The 26,165-nt window shown below is 43.2% G+C and overlaps 1 protein-coding gene and 1 long non-coding RNA gene across 7 annotated transcripts in view; one reads left to right on the top strand and one right to left on the bottom strand.

Moving 5' to 3' along the window:
- Window positions 1-26,165, bottom strand: part of ILDR2 (immunoglobulin like domain containing receptor 2) — a 68,846-nt gene that overhangs the window by 6,461 nt on the left and 36,220 nt on the right. For 2 of the 6 annotated variants that reach the window (XR_003033820.2, NM_001102073.1), the window contains 5 exon segments: window positions 17,642-17,698; window positions 14,148-14,294; window positions 12,881-13,057; window positions 4,259-4,372; window positions 162-378 (listed from right to left, as the gene is read on the bottom strand). Coding sequence is in view for 5 of the 6 variants with exons in the window: in NM_001102073.1 (NP_001095543.1) it covers window positions 162-378; window positions 4,259-4,372; window positions 12,881-13,057; window positions 14,148-14,294; window positions 17,642-17,698 (712 nt within the window). In the remaining variant the exon portion in view is untranslated. 6 annotated transcript variants of the gene reach the window in all.
- LOC112445923 (uncharacterized) lies at window positions 16,977-21,815 on the top strand. The gene is made up of 2 exons (XR_003033906.2): window positions 16,977-20,807; window positions 21,723-21,815. It is a non-coding gene; the product is annotated as an uncharacterized lncRNA (long non-coding RNA).

Genomic DNA, 26,165 nt, shown 5'->3' with positions numbered 1-26,165 from the left:
GGAAAGGGGTGTTCAATAGGCACAGAGAGAGATGAGGCAAGATAACCTAGAAGGGCAGACAGAGATGTTCTCGGATCACTGCAGCCTCAGACCCATCCTGCCCCCCAGCTTTTGGCTCCTCATGCCCGGCACCGGAGCTGCCTTGCCACAGTTAGCCTCACCTGTGCCTGAAGCTCTCCCGATCCTCTTTGTTATACTCCATGGCCGAGGGCCCCCGGCTGGCCCCACTGCTGCCTCCCATGACCCCTGACCAGTAGTCAGGATTGCTCTCCAAGTCCCCAGACACAGGGAACTGCTTGTTCCGCATCTGATGGTAAGATTGGCGCAAACTGCTGTCCTCCTCATGCAGAGAGCTGAGTTCCGAGATGGTGTTGTTATCTGCAAGGACAAAAACTAGGCATGACAGAGCTTTCTACCTGTAGGACAGAACAGGAACTTGGTTAAGGGCTAACACTGGAATCTTTGGGAAACTCCCACCCGAGGGTCTCAGTCCTGTCCAGGGTGGGTTGTAGTCCTGAACTAATGGTATTTGTGTTCTCAGCTCAGCAGCAACTGGCTTCAGTTGGAAGCCTAGTTGCCGACAGAGGGGAGGCTTCCCACATGCTCTGTTCTTAGAATAGGAAAACAATTGTTATTGTTCCACCTAAGGCAGGCTTTCCAGAACTTAGGCTCTCTGCAGCTGGTCTCCTCCTAGTATATCATCATCCTCGCTCAAATATTTTGCTTCTTCTTGTTTAAATCAGTGATGAGCCATGATGATCCCAGCCATGAGGCAAAGGGGGCGAAAAGAGAGAAAAGCCACAGATCACAGTATCTTCCCTGCTGTTATCTGAGTCCCAAGATGGAGCCTTCAGAGCCAGTCCCATGCTGTGGTTCACACGCACCCCATCCCAGCTGCTGCTGTGCCCCTCCCCACAGAGGAAGGAGCCCACAGGACAAAGAGAGTGTGCACACCCTGCTCCTGGATGTTCATCCAGGAATTTGGAATATTTTCCCTGAACAGTACCAAGCTCATTTCTGTGGCTTAAGTAGACCTCTTCACTCCCCAGACTGTTCAGGTGTATGTGGCCATGGATGGCCAGGATAGCTGTTTGGAAGTGTAGGAAGAAATGGGGAAGGCTAGGCTGCACTTATGGTCCATGGACCTCCACTTATGCTCTAGTCCCAGCCCAAAAATGTAAAAAGGGAGGGGATGGTCACAGCTTTCTCATTTTTTAGGGTGGCCTAAGTAGCTTTTCACAAAAGCACTTGTGAATAAGGACCAGAATCACAATTTGGAAAGAAAAAAAAAAACAAAAGAAACTATTTATTTAGAAAACTTTGAAATGGATTGAATTTCATATTACTTAAAAAATAAATCTAGCAAATCTATTTGTAATGTAACTGAATCCATTGAAAATCCATTGTTTTCTAAAAATCCTTTGAACTTCAAACTATTATCAGAATCAACAATTATAAGTTGTAGGGCCTGGCTGCCGAATGAGAGGTAAACTAAGATCAGATGTGGGAAGCACAAGTGTGTGTCTCATGTTCCCCTCTACTTTATCTCCTCCCTATCCCCAACAGTCCTTAGAGGAGCAGAGGAATTTTGCTGGCTCCCACCCCTGAAGGGAAGGGTGGGCCTCCCTGCACAGCATAAACACAATCTCCTTACGAGGACACAGGGCTGAGCAGGAATGCCATTCAGTTTGGTCATGTGATCAGTTGGTTTTGAATTATAATCTAAGTCTTTTGTTCCTCATAAGGAGAATGGTCTAGTGCCTGCCTATTTCAAAGGGAAATAACTCAGATCCTATTGATTAATAAAATCTTGTCTTCCTTTTCTCACGATGCCAGTGAATTCCAGTCTTCTGGGAACCCCACAGAAGAGAACTTTAAAATGCACCAAGTGTGTTTATTGGAAAATTACATTATTGGCTCAGAACTTGCCTTAAACTTCAGGGAATAATGGACATTTTTCATCTCTCCAGATGTGAGGGAGAGATGTTTCTCCATTCATATGATGGATAGTCCAGGATGTATGCTGTTCTGAAACTTCTGCCACAGTGAACGTGAACATCAACATCCCCCACTTCAGAGACACCTAGCAGTGGGACTCTAGGGCAGCAGAGGCAAACTTTGTGTAAAGGGCCAGGTAGTAAACACTGTGGGCTTTGCAAGTCTTCCTGTCACAACTATTCAACTCTGCTACTGCAATAGGAAAGGAATCATGGATAAGACAAGTAGATTGGCATGGCTGTGTTCCAAGAAAATTTACTTCAAAAATAGGAGGTGGAACATATGTGCCCTGGGAGCTGTGGTTTGCTGATTCCAGACTAAAATATCCCCAGAGCAAGCCCCTACTTACAGGGAGCAGGTGAATGAGGCTCACACATTCTGGGAAATTCATAGGCCTGACCCTGAAACTCCCATGCCTCACAGAATCTATTACTCCTTTGCCACACCTGCAACTAGGTGTGGCTCATTTTATGATGAGATCTTTAAGACCATCCCGTGGCCATGATCCATCCCAAGGTTTACTTTGCTCTTCGGGGATAGAACCTCTCAAAGTAAAGAGAACTTAGATTTCTGCTTCATCTCTGTGCAGTTATTGCAATGTGAACTTAGATTTCTGCTTCATCTCTGTGCAGTTATTGCAATGTGTAGGTTCCAAGAGCTCTGGGTTCAATTCTGGCACTGGCAGTGAGTACTGGCACTGGTTACTTTCCCCTCGGCCTCCCTTTCCTCCTCCATAAAATGAGGGAGGTACATTCAACAATCTCAGTCTCTTTCTTCCCGCTCCAACATCCTAAAGTCCCAAGAGTTAGAAGGCTGTGATCTTTGAATATAAACTGCTACTGCAGCCATAGCACCATCCACAGTTGGCTCCAAAGTTTCTAGTTTAGCAGCAAAGCACAGGACAGCAAACCACAGACCTGGGTTGTAGTCCTGATACTGTCATTTCCACCTTCTGGGCTTCAGTTTCTTCATCTGTTGACCCAGGCCACCCCTTGGACTCTTAAGATTCCTTGGTCATTACCTTCTGGCCAGCCAGGCCTTTGGAGACCACTTTAATCCAGGCAGACAGAAGACATCATCTCAACCGGGATCTACCCTTTATTTTTAACCTCTGTTTTTTCTCTGAGCTGTGAGTTCACAGATTTCCTCCACGGGCTTTCTCCTTGAACTCTGACTCTCTCTATGTCTGTCCCCTTACAGGGATCCATGACAACACTGTTACAACTAGCTTGTCAAGTGCAGTGACATCTGCATTCCTGACATTCCAATCTGGAGATGGTCTTTTTATAGCCAGTGTGGTGGGAGGAGGCAGCAATGGATGCAACTCAGACAGGATGAAATTAGAATCGCAAACTGGGAGGAATATGTTGTCCTTAATCTGAATCAAGTTCCTCTAGTCTGGGTCTGTTTTCCCAACAATGCCATTGAGTCTGGAGTTGGTTCCAAGACAAGGAGGGTTCAAAGAGAGCAATGTAGTGACCGCACTCCCACGCCTGCCAGCACCTCTGACAATTAGCCCATCCATGTCAGACCTGCCCTGTGTTGCTTTTCATGATAGACAGTAATTTGGAGTCCAAATCAAGAATCAGCTATGTCAGCGGCAAAGTCTCCACGGTCTGTGGGTGAGTTAAGCGTTGGGGCCCTGCCGCCTACAGACTCAATAATTAAAACATTCTTTTGACTTTTTGCTTGCCCCTCAGTCTCTGCCACTAGGTATCTGAAAGGAATGTAGGCATCTTTTTTATGAAATTCATTTGGCAGACTTGTTCTTTTACTTTCATTGATATGGCAAGTTGGCAGCTGGACTGTCATTCGAGGCTAGGGCCTTTCATGTTGGAAAAAACTGACACTGAAGCTTCCCCATTGTAAGCCATTATTTTGAATATATTTTAAAGGGAGTAGTAGGGAAAGGCTGTTTTAATAAAATGGTGCCAACCCCACTGCACAGCCCAGCAATACTGACTGCCCCATGCGAGAGGCAACAGAAGCCAAGATGGTACATGATGCTCTATTCTTTTTTTTAAAAATCCTATTATAGTTTATTATAGGATATTGGATATAGTTCCCTGTTATCACCCTATCCTTCATACCAGAACCCTTTTTTTCTTTCCTCCCTGTACTCAAAGCTACTTTCTTTAGCGTGGTGTCACCAGCAGCCCTACTAATTCTGACCCTGAAAGCTCAGGGCTCCACATATATGGTCACCCCCAAATCCCTTTTAGCATGATGCACAGAACACATAAAACTAACAGATGCTCACATCTGCTTCTCATCCTTCTGGCTGGATCAAACTGAGCCAGCTCCTTCTCGACATAGTATAAGACCTTCATGGAGTCTCTCTCTTTGTCAGCTTGGATCCGGTAACCTTTGCGAACTGTTGAGAAACAAACAAGATAGTAAGCTGAAAAAAAATCAGGAAAAGGTGACTTCCATGTAACTTACCAGTAGAAAACATGGGTCCCAGATAGGGACCCATGTGATTCAACTCTTTTTTAAATCACCCAGAAACAGTAACCTATATTTCTATATATGGAACCATACCCTTTATCAGATGGTTCCATTAGAATGGAGGATTGGCACATCAAGAAAAAACTTCTGTTCCAGTAACCTCTCCTTCCTACTTCCTGACCTCTTATAGCTCCACTTAAAGATTATCTTCTCAAAGTTTGGGGGAGTATACTCACACTAAAAAAGACCACTTTCTAGACTAGGGATACAGATCACTCTACAGTCTGAGGATCATACCTTCACTTGGAAGCACATGTAGCTTTAAAACAGATACCCAAACGTCAGAGACCTTGACACAGGTGGCCTAAAAGCCTGTAGTTGCCTGTACAAAAATTCCATAACTAGGCGATGCCTAAGAGCTAATATTAGATTGCAGGCTTTATACACAGTAGAACAAAATAAAATGCATGGATTACTAATTATGGTTCCATTATTATTTCTTTAGCATTTTCCCCTTAGGAAAGGGAATACCATATTTTAGACATGATTAAGTCAATCTGCTGCAATGTGGTTACAGGCAGGTGCTATTTTCAGGGCTTAGTAAAAATAAAACAAAACTAAAGCGTGAGAGATAATACCATCCTCTACGTTCTCATCACTCACGTTGGCAGAGACAAAGGCTGCTGAAGCCTGGTATCACTTAAGCATCAACCTAATCCAATACCAACCCCAAGGGTGATCAGACACAGACAGCTCTAATATTCACAGATAAAGAGAAAACAAGAAAGAGAAAGGACTGGGATGGGGACAGAACAGCAGGGGTGACAGACAAGGCCTGCGGGCACTGGGACGTGCTAGGCACCTCGCTACGTGCTTTCCGTGGACTCAGTCCTCGCAACTGCATAAGGAGTCAGCTGTTAGCAGCTGCGCTTCACGGACGAGGAAACTTTGGTTCAGAGCAGTTTTATAACTTGCTCAGCAATAAGTGGCAGTGCCGGGACTGGAATGTAGTCTGAAGGAAGCCCAACAATACTGGGCCACCTGTCTGTCTGGAGTCTGGGGCCAGAAGCAGCAGAGAGAGATGAAAGGAAGACAAAAAGGAAGAACCCAGAGGTGGACCTTGGGCATCCGAGGCACTGTCCTACCATGCAGCCAATTGGGACCATACAATGGGGATGGAAACAGATGACCCACCCCCAACACTCTCTATTCCCAGAGCAGGGAAAATACCACAAGGAAACCACACAACTGCACGTGTCTCTGGAGAAAGTTCTGCGTTCTGCTCTCTGATTATGTTCCCCTGCTGTGGACATAGCCCCCTACACAAGCATGTATGTGGAAGATTAAAATATCATCTTTCACAGACTCTAATCACAGCCCTGGTGTTGAAAACTGGGAAGACGCCCACACATCCATTTGCAGGTGCACTGGTTTTCTCTATAAGCATAGGATGGACAATCCACCTTCAGCTTCAATTGTGGAATTACTTTAAAAAATTAATGAATCTCAGCACACGCTTTTTAGTGACACCTTCTCCCAGAGGTTAGATCCTTAATCCTTATGCAGAAGCAATTATTAGCAGAAATGGTTTTATTTATAAGCCTCCACACCCTCCCATCTCTGCAGAGGCGTTTACAGAGTAGCACAGACAGTTCAATTAAAATGCAATTATCCCACGGAACTGCTATGTCTGTTCTGAGGTGTTTGTGTCTGATGAATAAAATACAGGGCTAGGAAGTGGGGAACTGGGCACCCTGTAGGCCACGAGGACCTCAAATAAGTGGTGACCTATCCAGGATTCAGTTTGCATGTCCACGAAATACAACTAATAATTTTCACCTTTTAAATAATCTTATAAGTCAGAGAAGACAAATACATAAACGAAAAAAAGAAGACAACAAAGACCAACTCAGTGGAGCACTTTGAGTTCTTTGTAATTATTAGGGGTGGCGCAAACAACATCTCATCCAAAAGACTTTCTTTTTCTCCAGCTAGAAAAGTTTTCTCTTTTCTCTATCCAACCGCCAACTTACAAATCATTTACTTTGGACTTTCATCATATGTCCCTTAATATATTCCTATTTGTTTCAAATGATATGTATAAATGTCTAATCTTCCAAAAGATTCTTGAGGGAAAAGAATGCTTATCATTCTAGCTCAGTGGAACGCCCAGGATGGTGCTCTACAGAGTATATTCCTAAACAAACGTAGTATGTTTGTTTGAGCTGAAATGGTGCCAGCCTGGGGATGGGTGTGAGGTTAATGCTTTCTTAAGAAAGATTATTTACAGTAGAATTTCTCTCTCTAGATTGTAAACTTCCTGAGATCAAGGACCAGTTCTCTCTGTGTATCTATGATTCCTGAGCACCTAGCATAGAGCCTAGCACATTGCAGACACTCCAAACATGTGAGTTTGTATGAATGAATGAATGAAGTGAAAATCAGGAATAGAAACTGTATTACAGGGAATTGCAAAGTAAGGCAGAAGAGACATGTGGTGGGTTTGTTGGAGAATTTTGAACAGGAAGGGGAAGCCTTGAATGGTAGCTTGAGGGAGCAGCAAGGTTTAGGCAAGTTTTGTTATTTTTATTGATGATTATATTTTTAGTCTGCTTCCCTGGTGGCTCAGAGGTAAAGAATCCACTTGCCAGTGTAGGAGATGCAAATTTGATCCCTGGTCCAGGAAGATCCCCTGGAGAAGGAAATGGCAACCCACTCCAGTATTCTTGCTTGGAGAACCCCATGGACAAATGAGCCTGGGGGGCTACAGTCCATAGCACTGCAAAAGAGTCAGACACAACTTAGGGACTGTAAACAATATTTTTAGTTAAGAAAAGGAGCATGTTTATAGGCCTTAAAGAAGGGGTCTACTCTACCTGCAGCTGTGTCTTTAGGTGTTCTTAATATCTGAAGTGCTGTTATGGCAGACATTCAGTAATACTTAGATAAAGGGGAAAAGTATTGCTATATGGAACAATGTACCAGCTGTACCCTGGTGGTAAGAGAAGGCTGCCACCCCAAGCAACAGTTGGAAATCTCCCTTAATTGCAACTTGGATTGGAGCTTAGATTGCTTTCTGTGTCGTTATAAGAATTTACGCTCCTAATTATGACACAGATTGATCATGTATGCATAGGTTATCATGCCTCTGAAAAGACGAAGATGTCAGCTTCACCTTTCAGTACTGGCATTATAAAGAGACATTACTGTACTACATATTGGGTTGGCCAAAAAGTTTGTTTGGGTTTTCCTGTAACATCTTATGAAAAACCTGAACACACCTTTTGGCCAGCCCAATACTTTCAGATTTTATTCTCAGTCACACCAGCTCATAATTTCAGAAATCTAAATCTGTCCCCTTTGTCAAAAAGGACAGAGTGGAGCACTGACAGACTTCAGAGGCATCATCCGTTTGGTTTCAGCAGTTAAAAAGCTAGGCGCTTCTCCCTTGAAAAGATTTTTTTTTTTTAACCAAAAGCTGTAAATTCGATTAGGCAGCACACTATAATTCTCTCATTGTGGCAGGAACTGACTCTGTGTCACATATATGCTCAGGAGCATAGAAAACATCAGAAAACCTTTCTTGATCCCTCCAAGCAGATGAGACTTTGCCTTCTCTGAGCTGACATCAGAGATTAGTCTTATTACATGCTCCTTTCTATTTTTTTACTCATTTTATTTCCATTCACAAGCCGCCCAAAACCATTCTGCTGGACTGTAAACTCCTTGAGAAAAAATTTGTAGACATTCATTAAATTTTTCTTGATTTGAAAACAGAATGGTGTTGGGCTGATTTTTATCTGTAATTTAGATCAGAGAACTCTCTGAGGTGTGGTGATATTTTAAAAAGAAATATCCTACAATATTTAATAACAAATATCCTACAATATTTTTATTGGTCAAAGACCAGCATTTTTTGGAAAATGACTTTTTTCCTGGTGATGTTTCAGTTCAGGGTCAATGGAAGATTTATTTCTCTTTTGAATTTCAGTCTGGTCCAAGTCCTTTGGTTGGTGTGGTTTTCATACTTCAGCTCCTCTAATTTACTAGCCTCACCAACTTTGATTTTTACTGGAGAGGGAATATTGGGATATTCATTTTGATGCCAAATTTAAAAAATTCTTACTGTTAAAAGATAATTCTGATCCAATTAAGACTCAACTATTTTTCAGCTAATTTCCCCTTTAACACCAAATTCAATTTGTAGAACTTGCAAAAGTGTCTAAGGCAGATATCCATGGGTATATAGCCTTGTTCTTCCTGTCCTATCTTAATAAGCTAAGGAAGGCTGTTTATGGATAATGGAACAGCTGCCAGATTCCACCCCCAGGGTGGCAGCAGCTCAGCTGTGGGAGGCGTGATGCTTAAAATTTGCATATTCTCTGTATACATACAGTAGGCATATATCCTTATTAGTTTGAAAAATGACATTTCAAAACCCTACTTGCCTATTCAGTTCTTTTGTAAGAAGGATGAGTGGAGACCAGGTAGATATGAAAATAAAATGGATTCAAGCAAGGGAAGAGAGAAGTGCATTAATTAAGGTGGGAGATGATGGCAGCAATGACTAGGATAGTTGAGTAGAGATGGACCAATTCAAAGTTATTTTGAGATCCTATCTGAAGGACTTGGTGACCAACTGGATTCGAGAAGTGAGGAAGAGGAAGGGATAAGGATGTCTGGTTTGGGCTACTAGGTGGGTAATAATGCCATCCGCTGAAATGAGAAATGCTGGAGTTGGTCTGAGGTTGAGAAACAGCAGATGAATTCCATTTCCTAGATAGAGGTTGAATTGAAATTGAAAGACATTCAGGTAGAAATGTCCAGAAGGCAGTTGGATATGTGGGACTGAGGAACAGGAGAGAGGATGGACATAAAGACTGGCAGTCATCAGCATACAGATGATGACTGAGGCCATGGACAAGGTAAGATTTCCCAGGGAGAGGACCTTGGACAAAACAGAAACACCAACATCTAGGGGATGTGCAGAGGACGAACAGCCAGCATATAGTGAAATGGCTAGGAAAAGCTACAAAATACAGTGTTGAGGAGGGCAAAGAATATGAATGTATCATCAGGGGTGGCAAATGCTGTTGAGAAGTCAAGGGGGGCAAGCTTTGAAAGGCATCCTTTAGACTTAGCAATAAGGCAGTCTTGGCAAGAGCTGGTCTTTGGAGTGGTGAAAGTGACAGCAAGACAGAAGTTAGCTGAGGAGAGGAAATGGAGACATTAAATATTCAAAACTCTATCAAGGAGTTTATCTGTGAAGAGGGGAAAGTGGACAGGGACACAGTATTAGAGGACTAAGGGTTTTTGCAAATTGTTGTATTTTAATGCGAGATCTGAGCATGTATTGAATGTGGATAGGAAGAAGTCACTGAAGAAGGAAAGGCTGGACCCATGAGGTGGGAATGGGGTGGGATTTAGAGAGTCAATAAAAAGAGAAACTTGACAAAGCAATGAATCCAGAGCAGGGCAGGAGGAGACAGTCCTTTTTTTTTTTTTTTGTAAAGAGGTAATAAATAGCTGCTATGAAGAATGGGAGAAGGAGTCAGGATTCCTTTTCTGTCTCCCCCATTTGGTAACTAACTGGCTATACTATATATAGCTCATCAAAGATGCTTTTCAACTACACAGAACATTCAAAGAGTATTGTGTACAAATGTAATCTGAAAAATTACTGTTGCTAGATGATTACCCTAAAATTGAAGTAGCATAAAAATATAAAATAAGCTACATTTACATCTTTATAAATCAGCATTTCTTAACACTTCGAACATTCTTTGAAAAACAATCTACATGGAACACTAGCTTAAGCCACCTTTCTTAAAGGAGAAACAGCTAAATGCAATCAGTAATTCTGGCCACAGGACCATGAGTACAGAAATGTGCCTGGTAGGGATCATGAAGAATTCACTCCTGACTCAGTAAGCCAGATAACATGAGCCAGACTGGCTGTGGCCAAAGCTGGTTATGCATCCTCCCCTTTTTCCTGGCGAACAGAATTCTGACTGTTCATTTCTGAGGTGAATAGGTGTTTTGGCCTAACAGATGAGTCTTGGTGGGTCCAAGTCAATCTGGCTTAGGAATGGACACAGGACATAATTCTTGCCAATAAAATGACAGTAGAAGTCTGCTGGAAGGGAAGGAGACTTATGGACAAGCTTTCCTCCCTCTTGGGAAAAGGAACACAAGGAAGAAGCATATCTTTTCCATCTCTGAATGCATATAGTGTCTGAGACTATGGGATCCAGAAGGGAGCTCGTCCAGGAGAACAGAGGATACACTCAGGATGCTGAACACAAGATGGAAAGAAGCAGGTCCTTCAGGGATGCCACTTGAACTCTTCCATTAACCAACCCCTGAACCACCTTACCTTGGAATTTCTCACTATGTGAAACCGTATTTTTTTCCTGTTTTTTTTTTAAGCCACTTCTAACTACAGTTGGTTAGCATGGCAGGATGGAGTCAAAATGATTGAACTGCAACAAGCAGGAACTGGAAAAAAGTTGAAAATAGGACAGAAGTATTTGCCATCCTATAAATAATAGTTATTTTATTAAGAGAATCTACTCAATAAACTAAGGGGGAAGGGTCCAGGTGGGAAGGAAAGAGAAAGAAGATTGGGAGAAAAAGGCAGCAACGAGTCCTATTAATGCCTCTTTTGTCCTCTCCATCCTTTGGGAAAATGGACTGTATTGTCTTTATTTCTCTAATACCCTGTGTGTCCTTGATTATTAACTTTTACTTCTCAGTCTATGACTCATTCCCAATCTCATACGTCAGAATTCCACTAATAGTTTCTGAGAGAGAAAAAACACAAGTACCAATTACTCACTGAGGATATCCACCCCTTCCATGGTGGAGCACTGACAGGTCACTAAATGATCTAGACCTTCGGCCCCCGATTCCCACTGAAGTCTGTCCAGAGCCCTCCGGGGGAGAAACGTCTGTTTCACCAACCCTAGTGGCTCATTTACAACTAGGAATCTAAAAGTCACCTCCTAAATATATTCTGTACACAGTTCTAACCTTTACTACTCTGTATAGTCCTCTTCAGATGCCTCCAGGAAAGCTACATTTTAACACCCCTATACTCTTCTGCTGCTGCTGCTGCTAAGCCGCTTCAGTCGTGTCCGACTCTGTGCGACCCCATAGACAGCAGCCCACCAGGCTCCCCCGTCCCTGGGATTCTCCAGGCAAGAACACTGGAGTGGGTTGCCATTTCCTTCTCCAATGCATGAAAGTGAAAAGTGAAAGTGAAGTCGCTCAGTCGTGTCCGACTCTTATCGACCCCATAGACTGCAGCCCACCAGGCTCCTCCATCCATGGGATTTTCCAGGCAGGAGTACTGGAGTGGGGTGCCATTGCCTTCTCCACCTATACTCTTCTACCACTGCCTATAACAACAAATTTATCATGCCCTCAGTGGTGCTAATCATCATCCAAAGAAACTCCTTACCAGTTATTTCTTCTCTGTCTCGGATATACACCACTAGACAACTTGGGCTCATTCTAAAGTTTTCTAACATCTAATTGCTTGCTCTTTCAAAGCATCTCTCAGATTTACCACTCAATTCCCTTTGTCTGCATCATAATGTCCCACCTGAAACATATCAATCACACCTCGGCTCAAGGTCTCTGGTTCTCCTCTGTCCTACTCACCACTAGCTTTGTCAGCATGTCACCTCGCCGCTCAGGAGCCTGGCTACAGGGGTTCTCATTTACTATGGCACCAACCCAGGCTCTTCTGGAGGGTTCCAAGGCCCTGCCTAATCTGGCTCCACCATATTCTTCCATGGTCTTCCAGTCAGACCAACAAGCTGGACACTGTCAAACACACACACTGTTCTTTTAGCTCTGGGTTTCCATTATGCTGGTCTGTGAGTGTCTGTGCTTTCCTAATCCATCTCAGTCCTCTAAGCCTAGCCCTAATCTCACCTCCTCCCTGAAGACTTTGTAAGCATTCCAGCTCTTTCTTCTTTGAACTCCCAGTACATTCACTATAGCATCTAACTGTCTAGTAAAAGTCCGTTCTCTTTCCCTGGCTGGGCCATACTGCTGGTTAGACAAACCATGTCCTACACTTCTGGGTGTTCTCAGAGTACCCGGTAAAGTCCTGAGCACTAGGTATAAGAGATAACCATTTATTAATTGAATGATCAACATTCAGGGGGTACCTTGCCTCTTTTTCTTATGATTTTAGTTATTGTGAGGCCCAGGAAGAAAGCAAGGGGCAGCTATGTCCTGCAGCCCTTGGCAAGCTTGACATGCATTTCAGGAGATATCTGATACAGCTGTCAGGATCCCATTTCCAGAATGGAGATAATCATTGTCCATGGAAGCATCACTGGGCTGATGGTTCTTATCAGCAAGGAATCAGAATGGAAGCCCGACAGGAGCATGGGGCAGGACAGTCTGGAACTGCATTTACCACTGTGGCTTCCTCCAGTGGAGTCACTTGGTGCCAGGGGAGGTGGATGCGGCTTGTCCATCAGCATGCCAGATGAGGGGGCTCCTCCCAAGGGGACAGAGGGGATGGAGTAAGGGCCAGGGACACCGGAGACAGAGGGAGGGTACCCGGCCTTTGCTGCTTTCCCTGCTTCATACACTGTGGAGGGAGATGAAGAGCAAGAGAGATTACATCGTTCCACCCTCCACAACCCTCACACCAAAAATCCCTGAAGATGCGCTTAAGGGAGCTCCTGGATGTATGCGCGGGCTTGCGTGTATATGTGTGTGTTCCACTAGGCCTGACTTGATTCATTGGAAACACTCTCCCCCACTCTCTTGGACTCCTCCAGCAGTGACATAAGGGATTACAGTGTTCAGTAGTACCTGGCAACTGAGTAATTCAGTGGTGCTGGGAGCTGTCACAGCAGCCTCCCGTGACAGCAGCAGCCTACTCTTAACCACCCTGTCTGCAGGCTGCCTCAGCCCTCTGTAGGAGGCCTAGCACTGGCACTGCCCAGGGTTGCTTCCAAGACGATCCTAACCTCTTCTAGAGAGGCAAAGCCAGCAAAGCGCTGACACATGGCCCTGCTATTAGAATTCAAAAGCAGAGCAAATAACCTGACACCTCACAGAAACCGCTGTGTTCCTGAGGATACTAAAGACACATATTGTGTCTCTCTCCGTCAAGATGTTTATGGCAGGGGTTCCAAACTTAATGCCTATATGGGCTTGGCTAGGGAGGTAAAATTGTGAATCCCAAATGAGGACTAGTCCCTTTGTGGACCATTTTGTCACAGCAGTAAATAAAACTCATCTGTGGCTAGAGGGGACCCAAAGGCTGTACTTTGAACATGCTGCTGGTAAAAAGAAGAGTTCTCTGCATGTGAGAGGCATGGCCAGAGAAAGTTTTCTCTAGTTTGGATGCCCAAGGAGAGGGCAAAAGCCTTATCCCACAACCTCACCATCCTGAACCTGCCCTTCCTTTCATCAATAGTGTTAAAGAGAATTCCAAATGCAGGGGTGGTAAGTGTGGATCAAAAGCATAGAGAGGCGCCTGTGTGTGAGAAGGCAAACAGGAATGGTCATCTCAGAAAGTCAGGGCCTCCCAGGAGAGGACAGTCTGGAATGATCCGTTTTGCGGTGGAAGGAAAGGTGGCCGACAAGGCGCTCAGGGCACACCGCTGTCTGATGGAAAGGTGACGTTTCTTTTGGTCATTCTGTGTCTCCCCATGCGTCACGTTACTCACAGGCCTGAGGGCAGCAGCAGGAGTCTGGGCAACACGGGCAGCGGATGTAGCAACAGCAGCTATGAGGGCAGCACTGGCACCAGCAGATCCCCACCAAGACGAAGAAGAGGAAGACTCCCAGGATCACCAGACCAACAAACACCCACTCTGGAAGGATGCACAGAGAAACCCACACTCGTGGCAGCCCCCTGCTGGGTCTCCCCGTGAGAGCAAGAGTGGGAGCAGCCTGGGGAAGAAGGCACCTTGTAACAGGGCGCAGAGCTCCCAGACTCAGGAGGGGCTCTGAGGCTGAGAGGTGCAGACCATCCCAGGGCTGCGGTGTGGAGGGCAGGGACGGTTACCCAGGTCATACTGAGCACACATAATGTCCAATACAAAGTGCTAGGAGCAGTTTCAGGGCCCCTTCCCAAGGAAAGGGCTTACCTTATTGATTGTGGTGTCAGAAGAGGTAGGGGACTAGAGCAGAGAAATTCCTGGCTGGGGACAGGGGACTTTGCTTGCTGAGCTATAAAGTGGTGATTTCCATGAATACATATCTTTGGTAGTCAACTTAATCTTATCCCTTAATAGTGTAAGTCCTGAGAAAAGCTCTCCATGTCTGTGTGGTCTAAATCAGAATACCTGTAGGTGGTCCAGGTCCCTTATGTAGCCATCTGCTTTCCCTGCTGATCGCCTCTTGACACCTTTCCTGTGCTCAGCATCAGAGCTGAGATTAAAACCATTTCCTTGAAAACACTAGAGACATAGGCTCTGGTAGAGAAATGCTGTCCCTGTCCCCTAAGAATGGTTTGATCACAGGCAGGCTGACCATGCTACATAGCCAGCACAACCACGGACTAAAGTGACTTAGGCTGTGATGACTGGCAAGGCTAATGTGTATATCTGACCATGTTTGTTAACGTCAGCTATTTTCACAGCTCTGCCAGAGAGTGAACATGAATTTAATTCATTTGCCTATCCAACAGATAAAGAGAAAGGAAACAAATTCCATTTGACTTAGAGAAAAATGACTGTGGCCCTCGAGGGACTTGATGTCATGCTTTTGGGACTTGGCTATAAGACCTAATGTCCTGCTGGGGCCTGGGACGGACTGGAATGAGCCATGATTTCCTTTCAAAGCAAAAGATTAAAGCAATTCATTTTGATTGAAAACCATCTACCAAAAATCCCTTTGCAACAAACTTCAAGTATACATTATTTTGTTTGCATTTTAGTTATTAAATATTTCTTCAACAAAATAGGACATTCATTTGGAGCTTGAGAATATGACATTTTGGTTAGATAAAGGGTTTTGTGATAATGATAAAGTTATTTGACCTTTGCTTAGAACATAATTTTCTCAGAGAAAACACACAACTTAGATTTCCTAAGTGTCCCTCTTCACTCACCCAACAGAAATACACTCAAATTAACCAGGTCACCCTCTCTTCAGGGCGGAAGTGAGAAGGCCAGAATGTTCTGGAAGAGCTTCTTGCTGAGGACAGTAGATAGTTGAAGGCTTTGGCATTGCCTTTGCACTAACATAACAAGACAATGTGACCTGAGATAGATATGGGCCCTGAGGACTAGAAGAGCTGTGTGGTATGGTAGCTACAACTGGGGTCAGGCAGTCAAGGATTAAAGACTGCCAGGCTGCCTTGGAGAAACAAAAAATGTTAGCCATGAAAGGATTCTTGGAGTCAGAAGGGGGGAAATTCGGAGGGCCAGGACCAGATATGAGAAATACCATAACTTTTCCTTGGGACTCGGGGATGCAACATCTAGTTTGAAGCAATGCAGTGTAACATTGTGGGGTTTTTTGTGATGAAAAAAATGAGTACAAATTGACTGAACTCTGGATAAGGCGGATCACAAAGAAATGTCTATTTGTGATCTTGGGATCAACATCAGTAAGAAGAATGTCTGTATTTGGGTTAACCAGCTAATGGGGAAGGATCTGGAGATTTCACAGAAGAGTGAAGCTCAACTGTGAGGACTCTGGATAGTTCTCAAAACTTGAATCAAGTCTAAAACAATCACCAGGATTATTTTGTATCTTTCTGTTGCTCTCAATTATTAGTCAGCTCTTAACGCTTTGGCAGAAGCCCTCCAAAGCAAAACTGAATCTCACCCTTTTCTACTTTCTGTGTTTGGATATGTCCTCTCCCATAGTTCATTCTTGCTTCTCTCTGAGCTCCTTCCATGATGGACTATAGTGCAGCATTGCTGACTGTCTAGCTGATATGTTCAACGGACGCTACATAAAAAGACAGAGGTGTGCATTTGCTGCAGGTGTCCTTGACAGGGTCCATGGACCCCAGGGATTTAGGAGGTCAAAAAGTCCTAAATTGCTTTGTTATTGCTTTGTAATTGCTTTGTTATTGTATACAAAGCAATATGCTGCTGCTGCTAAGTCGCTTCAGTCGTGTCCGACTCTGTGCGACCCCACAGACAGCAGCCCACCAGGCTCCCCCGTCCCTGGGATTCTCCAGGCAAGAACACTGGAATGGGTTGCCATTTCCTTCTCCAATGCGTGAAAGTGAAAAGTGAAAGTGAAGTCGCTCAGTTGTGTCCAACTCTTAGCGACCCCATGGACTGAAGCCCACCAGGCGCCTCCATCCATGGGATTTTCCAGGCAAGAGTACTGGAGTGGGGTGCCATTGCCTTCTTTGAAAGCAATATAGATCATATACAATGCAATATAGACCTGTAAATGTGTATTTTTCAAGGTAGGAGGAGTACATAGCATTCATAAGGTTTGAAAAAATGTTTTGTTAAAGTTATAAAAGGCAATTCCAAGTAACATGGTTGTACAGTGATGAATGGGTAAACATTAAACTTGGGCTTCCCTGATAGCTCAGTTGGTAAAGAATCTGCCTGCAATGCAGAAGATCCCAGTTTGATTCCTGGGTCGGGAAGATCTGCTGGAGAAGGGATAGCCTACCCACTCCAGTATTCTTGGGCTTCCCTTGTGGCTCAGCTGGTAACGAATCCACCTGCAGTGCGGGAGACCTGGGTTTGATCCCTCGGTTGGGAAGATCCTCTGGAGAAGGGAAAGGCTACCCACTCCAGTGTTCTGGCCTGGAGAATTCCATGGACTGTATAGTCCATGGGGTTGCAAAGAGTTGGACATGACTGAGCAACGTCCACTTTCACTTTCAAACATGAAACTTAGGGAACACGAATGCACATAAATAACAACTCCATTAAAGACACTTTACAGCAACTGGGTGCAACCAAGATTCTGAGACTGTCACAGGGCCCGCACCGCTGACACAGAAGGCCTGGGCCCCGCCTCAGCCTGTTTTTAACTACCATTATTCTTTTAGGGCCTAGTAACAGAAGAAATACAATTTGAAGGCTCTTCCAATGGGCTTAGTTCATCCTGGAAAATACCACAGACATATATAGACAAATGTGCAAATAAGTTAAAGGAGCAATTAGTAACTAATGCAGAAGCAAGACAGATGGAGGGATAGCAAATTAAGCAAATACAGAGTTAAATGACTGAATACCTGGCATAATCTCCACAGCAAAACTGGGCAAGAGATCAGCAAGCAGCCCTGTTCTGCCTAGAAGAGGTGGAAGGAAAAGAAGAAAAGCGGTTACTCCAAAGGCAAATACAGCCTGAAGCCTGGCTTCAGTTGGTACCATCCCTACATGTGGCCACTGATCCCTGCTATTTCAGTGATGAAAGGCACATCACCAAGGCTGGGCTCAGTCAAGACCATGACCTTCTCCATCAATCCTCGGCAGCCATTTAGGAGAACTCTGCGCCTAGACCAGGCAGAAGCAGAAACAGAACTTTCTTTCCAACTATTATAGAAGGAGGAGATCTTTGCTTCAAATACAAAAACAATCCTGCTTGATACATACCATCTCCATTCACTTATACATCCACATATTTTATTGGAAAGTCAAACACATCTGTATCTAAAGGGTCAACCTACATCTTCATACATCTATATACAGCCCCATGTCCATATAAAAACAAAAGTACATACTTTGTTTTAACTCAGAATTATCTCCCTACATGATTCTATTTATAGACTAAAGATATGTCAATGATTAAAATTTTCAAAGGGAAGGAAAAGATACAGCTAGATCAGTTACACATACTTCAACATTCCTTCTGGCTTCAGAAACATTCTGTACAATGTATATGGTATGGCTCTTCCATATGGCACCCACAGCTGGCGTGGCATGGGACCAAGTGCCTTCTGCATGATACAGCACAAAAACTTAAGGGCTGGTGTCAGAACAGGTGCCGCTCAGGACTCTGGGAAGCAAAGAGCTGTGCAAGAAACAGCACCCTAGAAGATGTGGGGAAGGAGATTAGTCTTTTAAAAAAAAACTGGCCTGATTTATACAGAAAGAAGGGCTGAATCTTCCACCATGTTCTCATATCCAGGTAAATGTAAAGGCCAGGATAGAACTTCTGCCCCTACCAGGTTCTATCCCATGGAGCCTTGTTAATAAACAAGTTCTACTAGGTGACAACTAGTAGCAAACTAGTTGCAAACTCGACTCATTTCAGACTTGTGGTGGCAAAGGTCACTATGATTCCTAAGCCTGCAACTGAATCTGACTTCATTTATGGGCATGACATATGCCTATAGAATAGCTCTGTCCAGTAGAAATTAATGTGAGTAACTGGCAATTTTAGCATTTCCAGTAATAGCATTAAAATAGCTCTTTTTTTTTTTTTTAAGTTGAAATTAGTTCTCCCTCTGGAAGAGCCCAGCATTGGAGCCTGCTAGGGGGGTCCCAGCCTCATGTCCTCCTGCAAAAGGACATGGCTGATTCTTGGCACGAATGCATTGGTTATGCAGTAACCCTAGCAAGTCAAGCTGGAGAGGTAGTTCATGAAGCTCTAAGAAATGAAACGAATGCTATGATTAAAAGCTCTCCAGTTGATTTGGTAACTGCTGCTGGCTTCCCTGGTGACTCAAATGGTAAAGAATTCGCCTGCCAATGCAGGAGACCGAACTTCTATTACTGGGTTGGGAAGATGCCCTGGAGGAGGAAATGACAATCCACTCCAGCATTCTTGCCTGGAAAATCCCACGGACAGAGGAGCCTAGCAGGCTACAGTCCATGTGGTTGCAAAGAGTCAGACACGACTGAGCGACTAACACAAACATACACTGATCATAAAGTTGAAAAAATGCTTACCTCTTCCATAAAGGAAAAGTATCTGTGGTGTTGGAGAGACTCCTGAGAGTCCGCTGGACTGCATGGAGATCCAACCAGTCAATCTTAAAGGAAATCAGTCCTGAATATTCATTGGAAGGACTGATGCTGAAGCTGAAACTCCAATACTTTGACCACCTGATGCGAAGAACTGACTCACTGTAAAGACCCTGATGCTGGGAAAGATTGAAGGTGGGAGGAGAAGGGGACGACAGAGGATGAGATGGTTGGATGGCATCACCAACTCCATGGACATGAGTTTGAGCAAGCTCTGAGAGTTGGTGATGGACAGGGAAGCCTGGCATGCTGCAGTCCATGCGGTCGCAAAGAGCTGGACATGACTGAGCGACTGAACTGAACTGATATATCTCACAGTTTCATTAGTGAGTCATCTGTGGCAGTTGGGGAAAAAAGGTGTCTTAACTGACAATCCTACATGGATCATTGACCCTACTGATGGAACAACTAACTTTGTACATGGGTGCATACTAAGTCACTTCAGTTGTGTCCAACTCTTTGAGACTCTGTGGACTGTAGCCTGCCAGGCTCCTCTGTCCATGGGATTCTCCAGGCAAGAATCTTAGAGTGGGTTTCCATTCCCTTTTCCAGGGGATCTTCCTGATCCAGGGATCAAACCTGCATCTCTTGTCTCCTGCATTGGCAGGCTGGCTGTTTATCACTAGTGCCACCTGGGAAGCCCCAACTTTGTACATAGGCATGTTTAAAATTTTTTAATATTGTAATTAATGTTTGTGTATTACCTGAATGGACTGTTCGATATATTTTTCACAAGCACATATACTTTAGAGACTTTGTAATTTGTAAAGTAAAATGTGCTATGCATAATTTTCATCAGCTGTGGAAGAGATGAATTATTAATGTTGTAGACTTATCTTGTGTGGTGAAGCGCCCGGTTCACCATTCTTTTTCTCACTGTTGAAACCACATAAAAATGTATTCAAGCAACACTACTGCTTTGAGGTCAATTAAGGAACTGATAAACTCAGTCTTGGAGAGTTGTCTCTCCTAGATTGAATGGGTTCAATCTAGGACAAAAAGAAGTTAAGAGAGCATGGATTTTAGAATGTGTGACCTTATGATCTTAGACAAGTTATTTAATCTTTCTAAGCTTCAGTTTTGTGTTTTAAATTTTATAAAATAGGCATATTCATGGTACCTGCCTCATAGAATTGTTGATAGGACTCAATGAGTCGTACATTTATTATATATATTATGTATATATATATAATATAGTGCCTGGCACAAAGTGAAAGGTAAAAGTGTTAGTTGCTCAGTTGTGTCTAACTCTGCGTCTCCATGGACTATAGCCCACCAGGCTCCTCTGTCCATGGAATTCTCCAGGCAATAATACTGGAGTAGACAGCCATTATCTTCTCCAGGGGATCTTCCTAACCCAAGAACTGAACCCAGGTCTCCTGCACTGCAGTCAGATTCTTCACCATCTGAGCCACCAGGGCCTGGCATAAAGTAAGTACATAATTCAGGATATATCGAAGGAAGCCTGATGGAATTGCCAGGGAGAATTCAAATGATTAGCCAAGTTTGGTGGGATGACACATAGTTATTTTATCTTTACTAACAGAATTGTTAAAGCCATAAAGCTAAGATGTAGAATCTATACATGATGGAGTGTTAATGAGGAAAGATGCTTGTAACATCATATAACATAGAGATTATAATACAGTGTAGAGTATGATTCCATTTTTGTTAAAGTTAAAACTGTATTCATGGAATTCGACATTTAAAAGGTATAAAATGGCATGCAGTACCAAGTGGGCTTCTCACTTCTAACCCCAGCTTCTCAGGACCCATCTCTAGAGGTGACCATTGTTATGAGTTTCTGTGAATCCTTGCAGAGATGTCTCGTGCCTATGAAGCATCCTGTATGTATGCATCTGTACATTCTATCCACCCTGCCCCCCACCATTTAGGGAAAGGGTTGCATCCTGTACACGTTCTAGGGGAGGAGGCATGAAACAATTCATATGAAAAACTTTGTAAAGTTATATTATGGAAAAATGTGTTTGCTGAAAATAAGTTCTATCTTGGTAAATTTGTGTTTTGTTTGAAAGATTTCCTTTTGTAGCTCTTTCAATTGGCTTTATTGTAAATAAAAAGGTATGTTGTTTAAATTAAAAAAAATATGGAATTAGCTTCATAATATTTTCACTTGTATCAATGTAGCCAAAATATTAATGCTTCAAAGGCTCATCACTATTACAAAGCACAACTCCAGACGTCTGGTCTCTCTGGGTCACTTAGAAGACAACTTTTCCTGTTGAGGTGTGTTAAAGAAAAAGTTACCCATGTATGTGGCTTATATTTTGTGTCTAAAGGACATAGTTGGTCACTGATCCTCTCCTCTATCAAATCACTCCACAGAAAAGCAGCTCTGACAAAAGTCAAAGAAAAGAGGAGCTCTTCCAGGACTAGAGGAAGACGTTGCACCAGAGGCAAGGTGCAAGGGAGTCAGGTGAGAGGACTCTTTGCTCACTTTATTTTTCTTGGCTCTCCTCAACTATACCAGGCCAGTGTAGTGAAATGTGTCCCGGTCATGTCTCCTGCATGGTCCCACATTTGAAAAGTTAATCAGGACCAGAGTACATTCCCAGGAAAATGAAGCATGGAGTGGGCCACTAGCTTAGCTGTTTTAGGTTTTGGCAAGAAGGGTTTCCTTCTTTCTATCTTCCTTCTTGTGCAGCTGACATGGTAAGAGCAGTCTGCTGCTTGCAAAGTTTCTTGGAAAGACAAGTAGGGCCCAAGTAGGTCACTGGAAAATGGCATCTTGAAGAAGAGTTCTCTGACTAGCCTTTGGCCTCAGCCTTCATGAAAGGCTGAGAGGTAACGGTAAAGCTTACATGTGGTGCAGTCCAGTTCCCTATGAGAGACACAGATATGGGACTAAAGTCCAAGCAAGTGATGAAGAACATCCATTGGTCTCCTATGGAGTGATTTGTGGACAAATATTTCTTGGAAATCAACAAGGTAACAGACAGGTGGTCAAGGATTTGGGAATTTAGGATCTTAGACATCTCTTAAAGGAATAATTAGTATTAATTACCAGGCAACAGCCAATGATTAAAAAGTCAATATACTTTGCTTTTTATCAAGACAGTTATCAGATACTTAAGGTTTTTTTTTTTTTAAATATGGACCATTAGCACTTCTAAATATATCTCTTATCATGTCTAGTAAAATGAGACATTTATTGTGTTTACTCTCTAGTTCTCAAGCCTACCAATGTTTTAAACATCCTTTTATGTGCTATAGCCCAAATCATTAATTACATTCATAATAGAAATGTTACCGATGATACAAGCTATTGATTTGTATACAGTTTCTCACAGAAAATTAGCTACATGATAATCATTAACTATAAATACAAAATCATTATAAAAAATTGAAGGAGGATATGGTGCTCACACCTGTTATATAGAGCATGTTCTATTGGAGAAAGTAGTAGACTGGGAATCAGGGTAATAAAGGCAGCTTTGCCAAGAGTTTACTTGCTGACCATTAACAGGCAAATTCCTTCCTCTTTCTAGGGTTCAGTTTTCTCATTAGTCAAGTGAAATAGTTGAGGAAGAGATCCATAAATAGGGAGACCTTACATCTTGGTTTGTCTAGGACAGTCCTGGTTTATGCCTGATGTAATTATTAAGAACACCCCTTTTTAATTTCAAAGTCTTCTAATTTGGACAATTATTTATATGGTCACCCCATCCATAACATTTTCTACTCTCCAATCTGATACTTAATGATTAGAGTTTCAAACTCAACTCTCCAGTAGGTAATGCAATCAAGTGCAGCTGCCCTTCTGTAATACAACCAACAGCAGTTAAGGGTATGGCAAACAGCATATTGTGTCTGTAGGGGCTGCTCCTACCCACCTCTAGACTATTGTTACCTCACAGAAATGTGTCTTCAAGGTTGCAAATCTTCCTATTTTTCAAGATTAGCCAGACCTCAGATTTTTATGTAAAAAATCCCGATTTTCAGATGTTGGCAACTGATTCATAAATTGTTAAAAAGCATTGGGCAAGCCATATAAAATATGTTTGGGGGCTATAAAACCTAGAGATCATGTGCTTGCAATCACTGAGGGATATACATGAAAGTGAAAGCTGCTCCGATGTGTCCTGCTCTTTGCGACCTCATGGACTACACAGTCCATGGAATTCTCCAGGCCAGAATACTGGAGTGGGTAGCCTTTCCCTTCTCCAGAGGATCTTCCCAACCCAGGGATCAAACCCAGGTCTCCCACATTGCAGGTGGATTCTTTACCAGCTGAGCCACAAGGGAAGCCCAAGAATACTGGAGTGGGTAGCCTATCCTTTCTCCAGTGCATCTTCCTGACCCAGGAATGGAACCAGGGTCTCCAGCATTGCAGGCAGATTCTTTACCAACTGTGCTATCAACACAGATATAATTATGATGGGTAAAACACAAAAGCTGGGTTTCCCCAGAGACTGTTTAAAACAACATCTTGATGGTGTTCTGACACTACTTGTACACACAGAATGTTAGTGAATGTAAGCTCTAGGCATGATGTTCAAATTAAAATCTGAAAACAACAGTATGACACACCAAACTGTTAGCCCTTATTTCTGGGGAACTGAAATGGGCATCATGAAGAACAATGAAGGGGCTTTCATTTTTTAGATTTTTTTTATATGTGTAATTAAAAAACTTACAATAAGAAATATGGACAGGAGGTTCACAAAACTCGTCACTCCAACAGAGAGACATGCATCAGGCTTCTCATTCTCCCTGAAGCAACAGCCAAAAGCTGAAGTTCCAGAAGCCGGTAAAGCCTTCCCATAATGCACCCATGCAGTGTTAGCCCCAGGGTGCTGTGAGTGACAGAATTTGGCAGTAAAGTGGGTAAAATTAAATGTCTTCAAAATTCAGAATATAGTAGGGGTTTGGGGATAGCTGATAATACCACTATGTTCTGTCAACAGCAGAGAGAAGAGGGAGAGAGAGAAAAGCTCTCTGGCTTTTATACCATGACCTATATTTTCCTGGAGCTAAAGGCATTTTAACAAGTGGATTTATACTGAAATCCTGTATTTCTGAAAGTCATTTTGCTTTCAGCTTCTTGCTTAACAATTTCTAAGAAATGCTGTTGTCAGTTAGAAATGCTCTAACTTTTCTTCCCTTTCTCTGCTATTCTATCACATCCAACGAAGGTTTGATCTTTGAGAGTCCGAACAACTGCAGTAAAAACATGCCAGATTTCCACCGCACTTTACTAACACTTGTGAATCACTGTCATTCTTCTAGGATTCAGTTAAGAGTGGCAATTAGAAGTTACTTTACTGTCTAAGAAAAGGATAGAGAACAGACCTCACAAATAGAAGTCACCTTTACTCTTTTCAAACCCAGCTCAAGTTATGACTAGAAAATAGTTTTCATGTAAGCACTCAGTTTTCCCCAAACCTTGCAGAATCCAATATTTTAAAGAAACTTCCACATGAATAGACCAAACGAATCAAGCATACTAATAGTTTGTAATGCGCATACACATGTGCCAGTATCATACCATACCATACCATCAGAAACTTCACAGCCCAAAACACTCACATATTTTGGGTTGAATGATGAGGGCAGAAAACAATCATTGTGAATAAAATAACTTACAGATTTTAACTATATAATTCCCCATTTCAACTGTTTTCTGCCACTGACAACGTGAAGTTATCCCCAACTAAACTCTTGGTACATATTCCTGAGAACAAGCTCTGTTTTGGAATGTCTCCAATTCATTCATTCAATCAATAAGGAAATGTGTATTATTTGTGCCAGGTGGAGACACAGAGAAGAAGACATGATCCCTATGCTTGAAAGTCACAGGCTTGCCCACACAGCTTGTCCAAAAGTGTGAGGTTAAGAACTCATCTTTACTTATCTGCTTCTGTGTCATATGATTTACCAAGGTCAAAGGACTATCTTCCTGCCAAATTCCATGTTTTCATCAGCTTTTGGGGGGCATTTTTGACATCAGGTTCCCCCTAGTCATGAGGCCTTCCCTCAGAGACACAGTCCTTGCCTGGTTTCCCACTCTTCTCCTATCCATGGCATTATTTTTGCATATTTACAACAGACCATGTCCTGGTAACATCTCCCCAAGGTTCTAATCCCTTTTTCTGGGCTGGCCAGGTTCTCAGTGCAGGACGTACTCACCTTCTGTACTAAGATAACTAGCTAATGAACTTCTGCTTCTCTCAAATCCATAGCACACGCAGTCTGCAAAACTCCGAAATATGTTCTAACAGAGTCCTCTAAGAATACTGCTCTGATAGGGTGCATCCTCCTCCATGCTCCTGATGACCACTGTACACACCTTCCTGAGAATACATCTTGCCTACAGTGATTCCTTTACATGTTCCTCCACTAGCAGGATGGAAACCCCTCTGGGGCAGGGCCTGTGTCTGTGCTGCATCCCTAAGAGCCTGGCACAAGAAGTCACCTCACCCATCAGGACCTTGAAGTTCTCCCAGCAGCAAATCCCCAGTTTTCTATGCTAGACTTCTGATTTACTGCTCACCATAGTGCCTTTTACCCATCCCAGATGGAAATGGGCTCTTAATGAGGATCTGAAGGAACTGCCCATTCATTCAGCACTATACTATGTACTGGAGAATATTTAGCAGCCCTGGACTCAGGGCTCAATGTCAGGAAGATCTTCAGGTCACTGAAATATCTCATAAAATGCCATCCTGCCATCTTGGGGAACTGAAGCACCACCATACCCCAGCCCTACAAGTTGAAAGCCACCATGCTAGGGTATTTTCAAGGCAGTCATTACAGAGAGATTCAATA

This window comes from Bos taurus, chromosome 3 (genome assembly GCF_002263795.3).
Source record: "Bos taurus isolate L1 Dominette 01449 registration number 42190680 breed Hereford chromosome 3, ARS-UCD2.0, whole genome shotgun sequence".
In the NCBI taxonomy this organism is placed as follows: Eukaryota; Metazoa; Chordata; class Mammalia; order Artiodactyla; family Bovidae; genus Bos; species Bos taurus.
This window is presented reverse-complemented; position numbering and strand designations above follow the sequence as displayed.